A 3794-nucleotide genomic window follows, 5' to 3' on the forward strand; every position below is an offset into this window, starting at 1 on the left:
AAATTTAATCTCTCTCACCTTGTAATAAGTTATTATATTAGGGAATTGATATGTTTTTAAAAAAATCTATTGCCGAATTTGGTCAGAACGGGCAGGCAGCATTAGTCACGCCTGTGATTGGTTGATACTTCTCTCAGTGGACCCAACTTTTAAGAAACTAAAAAAAATCATGGTAATTTTTTCCCTTTTTATCATATTTAATTTAATTATAAAATAATTATATTATCATCATATATTAATAAATACTCTCCTTCCTCTGGAGCGAACCCAGAGCAGTTCAGCCTTCTGTGGATGTTTTAGAGAGGGAAAATACTCAACGTGATACGTCGTCTGTCAGGTTTCTAAAGACAGAGAGAGATATAAGGTCTGCAATATCAACAGAGGGGCGAATTTGCGGTCTTGTATGTTTCGGGAACTACTGACTTCTTGACAAATTTTGAAGAATTATGGAGTGGCCAACGTATTTGGATGAATATGAGAAGCTTATTACTAGAATGTCCACCCCAAGGTTTGCTTTCTTCATCGTCTTTGAATGAGTGACTCTCCGCTGTTAGAAGATTGGTTTTTATTTCTCATTTTTTGGGAGGAGTTTTCTGGGTATCGGTCGAGATTTTGAATTTTATTGTCCAATTTTGGGTTTCATTTTGTGCTTACTATGAGTTTTCTGGTTTGTAAAAATTTTTATGTCTTCTACTTTCCCTCGGATATTCTTGTGAAATTTCTTTTCTGGGTTTTTCTAGATAAAGTTGCTCTGATATGTTTGGTGGAAATAATTTTTTTCCTTGATTTCTCAAAATATTCTCTCTAGTCAGGATTCAGTTTTTTTCTTCTTTGAATCACAGTAATTTTCTCGGGTCTGTAAGATCTACTATTCTGGGAAATTTTATGGTTCCCTGTTTATCTCCTTCCACAGAGATCAACCGAACCTAGTATACAAGGATTTGATTATTCCAGATTTCTTAAGTCTCTGGAGAGTTCACTCTTCACTAATTATTTAATTGAAGAAAACTCGACTTGATTATTCAAAATTTTGTGTAATAATTGAATTTCGCCGATTTCTTTCCTTCCAAGTTATTTGACTCCGTCAATTTCCGCTGTTCGATTTTTCCATCCCTTGATAAAATTCCAACAATACCCCCATCTGACCTTTTCTCCTTCGTCATCTTGAAGGGTCATGATCGACAATGCCGGTTGCGCAACCGCAACCCGGGTTATGGTAAGCCGCTGATTAGTGCAAATTAATACAATTCTTATGTTATTTTAGGAATAGTGTGATTAATAAGTTTTTTGTTTTCTTACAGATTGATAGTGGGAAAAAGCATAGGATTCTGTTGGATGCCGTTCAAATTCTCACGGATTTAAATCTGTCAATTGAGAAGGCTTATATTTCTTCAGATGGCCTGTGGTTTATGGACGGTGCGTACCTAACCTGCGCCGCTGTGTATTTTTTGCCGCCTGCAACTTTAATTGCCATTTAATTCATATAATGAACGGGCTTTATTGGATTTTAATAAGGTTGTTCTCACTCTACGGTTTCATTTATTGTGAAAATCTGCAGTTTTCCATGTGACCGATTTGAATGGAAACAAATTAACCGACGAAAGCGTGTTGAGTTACATTGAACAGGTAATTAATTATCTTCACTTTTATTGTGATTTATCAAAGTTTATTCAAGAAGAGATTGATAACTTTCATTTAATCTGTTGTTAATTGATTCTTCTGGCCTTCGTATTGCAGTCTCTTGAGACAGTTCACTGCAGAAGATCGAGAAGTTTCAATGGTCTAACAGCATTAGAATTAACTGGTACCGATAGAGTTGGTCTTTTATCTGAGGTTTTTGCAGTTCTATCTGGTTTGAACTGCAATTTGGTGGAAGCTAAGGTCTGGACTCACAATGGTCGAATTGCTTCCTTAATTTACCTAAAGGATGATCATTCGGGCTCACCGATCGAGGACTCACAAAAACTAGAAACAATCGAGGCCATGTTGAGGAATGTACTTAAAGTTGATAATGATATCCGAAGTGCCAGTACCGTGGTTTCAATGGCTGTCACGCATACCGAGAGGAGGCTTCATCAAATGATGTTTGCTGACCGTGATTATGAGAGGAAGCCAATCATCAAGACTAGTGAAGATTCCCCTGTTGTCTTAGTTCAGAATTATTTGGAGAGGGATTATTCGGTTGTAAATATTCAGTCCAAGGATCGAACCAGGCTTCTGTTTGATGTCATCTGCACGCTAACAGACATGGAGTATGTCGTATTTCATGCCACAGTTGACACAACCGGAGATAGAGCATCCTTGGTATACATATATTTTTAATTTTTTCTTGTGGTGTGTGCTATTATTTTGTGATCAGATGTGAAACGGAATGAAATTGTTTTTTTATTTTTTAGGAATTCTTCATAAGACACATGGATGGAACCCCCATCAGTTCAGAAGCTGAAAAACAACGCGTTGTTCTTTGCTTACAAGCTGCAATTGAAAGGAGGACATCTCAGGTCTGAAAGTGATTCTTTAGTGGTACATTTGATAAGTTCTCTTTTCTTGTTCGTTTATCTTAATTTAACGTTCTTGTTATATCACAGGGTGTGAGGCTTGAGTTGTGCACACCTGATAGAAAAGGACTACTAGCTGATGTAACTCGAACATTTCGTGAAAATGGCCTAAACGTCACAAGGGCTGAGATATCCACGACAGTTGAAACGGCCCAGAATGTTTTTTACGTTACAGATGCCCTCGGTAACATTCCAGATTCCAAGATCATCGAATCAGTTAGACAGAGGATCGGTTTGAGTAATCTGAAAGTAAAGGAATTGCCCTTTATATATCACCAAAAAGGCGAAAAAGAAGAGGCCACGATGGGTACAGGAGGAGCCATGTTGTTCTCAATTGGAAGCCTTGTGAGGAGGAATCTATACAATTTGGGATTGATCAGATCTTATTCTTGATCGATAAAAAGAGGCTGAAAAGCAACTTGTCAGGCGACATGTTATTTGCTTTGGGGGATGGTATATTGAGCTGGGCATTTTGTACATAGTAAATGGCATTTACTCTTAGAGGCGATTTATTTGGTGATGGTAGTTAAAAGTAGTTGGCTCGATAGGTTGCGGAAATATATACACGTAGTATGGTAGATGCAACGGGGGGGCCGGGGGCCTATCTCCCCATTCTTTTCTTTTATTTTCCTTTTAAAAATATTGGTTTGTTAGAGGGGGGAGAGATTTGAAATTGGTTGGGGGGAGGTTGTGAATTCTTAGAGTGAAAAGTCTTTGTTGGTGGGGGTGGGTGGTCATTACTTGTCTCCCTTAGCTGGCAGAAAGAGATAGCGATGGTTGTAAATATTTCTACTTTTATTTACGAGTACTTTTCTTACTTTTGAACTCTGTGTCTGATAATTCCACAATTCTTTCTTTGTTTTCCTGAATGGAGACCAGGTGTAAATGAGTTGAATTAAGTTGGACCATATATAGATAGAGTTGGTAATATTTAAGCAATTCATTCTAACAAGTTTGAATAATATAATAAGTTGCAATACGTATTCAAGCACGACATGTAGACGAAAAGCAAGACCAAAAAAAAAAAAGATAAGAAAATAAATGTACATTATCTAAATATATATATGACGATAGCGTAAGAAGATCGAGTTACAATTTGCCTTTGAAGTGGACATCATCAATTTAATAATGTAATTGAATACTCTTCTTAACGCTGGTGATGGATGGATGGATGGATGGATCTGTGGGCCGTTAAAAGAAATATATTAGCCTTAGTCAATTATGCTTTAATTTGAG

General features: G+C 37.0%; 1 protein-coding gene across 1 annotated transcript; it reads left to right on the plus strand.

The window, feature by feature from the left end:
* The first annotated feature begins 265 nt into the window (after nt 1-265).
* LOC140978009 (ACT domain-containing protein ACR8-like) lies at nt 266-3319 on the plus strand. Its single transcript, XM_073442725.1, has 7 exons — nt 266-508; nt 1171-1216; nt 1302-1416; nt 1559-1626; nt 1738-2304; nt 2397-2501; nt 2589-3319. Exons 1-7 carry the CDS (start codon nt 447-449, stop codon nt 2949-2951), a joined length of 1326 nt encoding a protein of 441 aa, XP_073298826.1. The 5' UTR covers nt 266-446; the 3' UTR covers nt 2952-3319.
* Nucleotides 3320-3794: the final 475 nt, after the last annotated feature.

This window comes from Primulina huaijiensis, chromosome 6, assembly GCF_012295235.1.
Source record: "Primulina huaijiensis isolate GDHJ02 chromosome 6, ASM1229523v2, whole genome shotgun sequence".
NCBI lineage: Eukaryota > Viridiplantae > Streptophyta > Magnoliopsida > Lamiales > Gesneriaceae > Primulina > Primulina huaijiensis.

What these genes read in the sequence shown, in the direction of transcription:
- LOC140978009 (XM_073442725.1), top strand. Translation starts at nt 447, where the DNA reads ATGGAGTGGCCAACGTATTTGGATGAATATGAGAAGCTTATTACTAGA. An exon ending in ACTAGAATGTCCACCCCAAG is followed by an intron (nt 509 to 1,170) that starts GTTTGCTTTCTT and finishes GTCATCTTGAAG; the next exon opens with GGTCATGATCGACAATGCCG. An exon ending in CCGGAGATAGAGCATCCTTG is followed by an intron (nt 2,305 to 2,396) that starts GTATACATATAT and finishes TTTATTTTTTAG; the next exon opens with GAATTCTTCATAAGACACAT.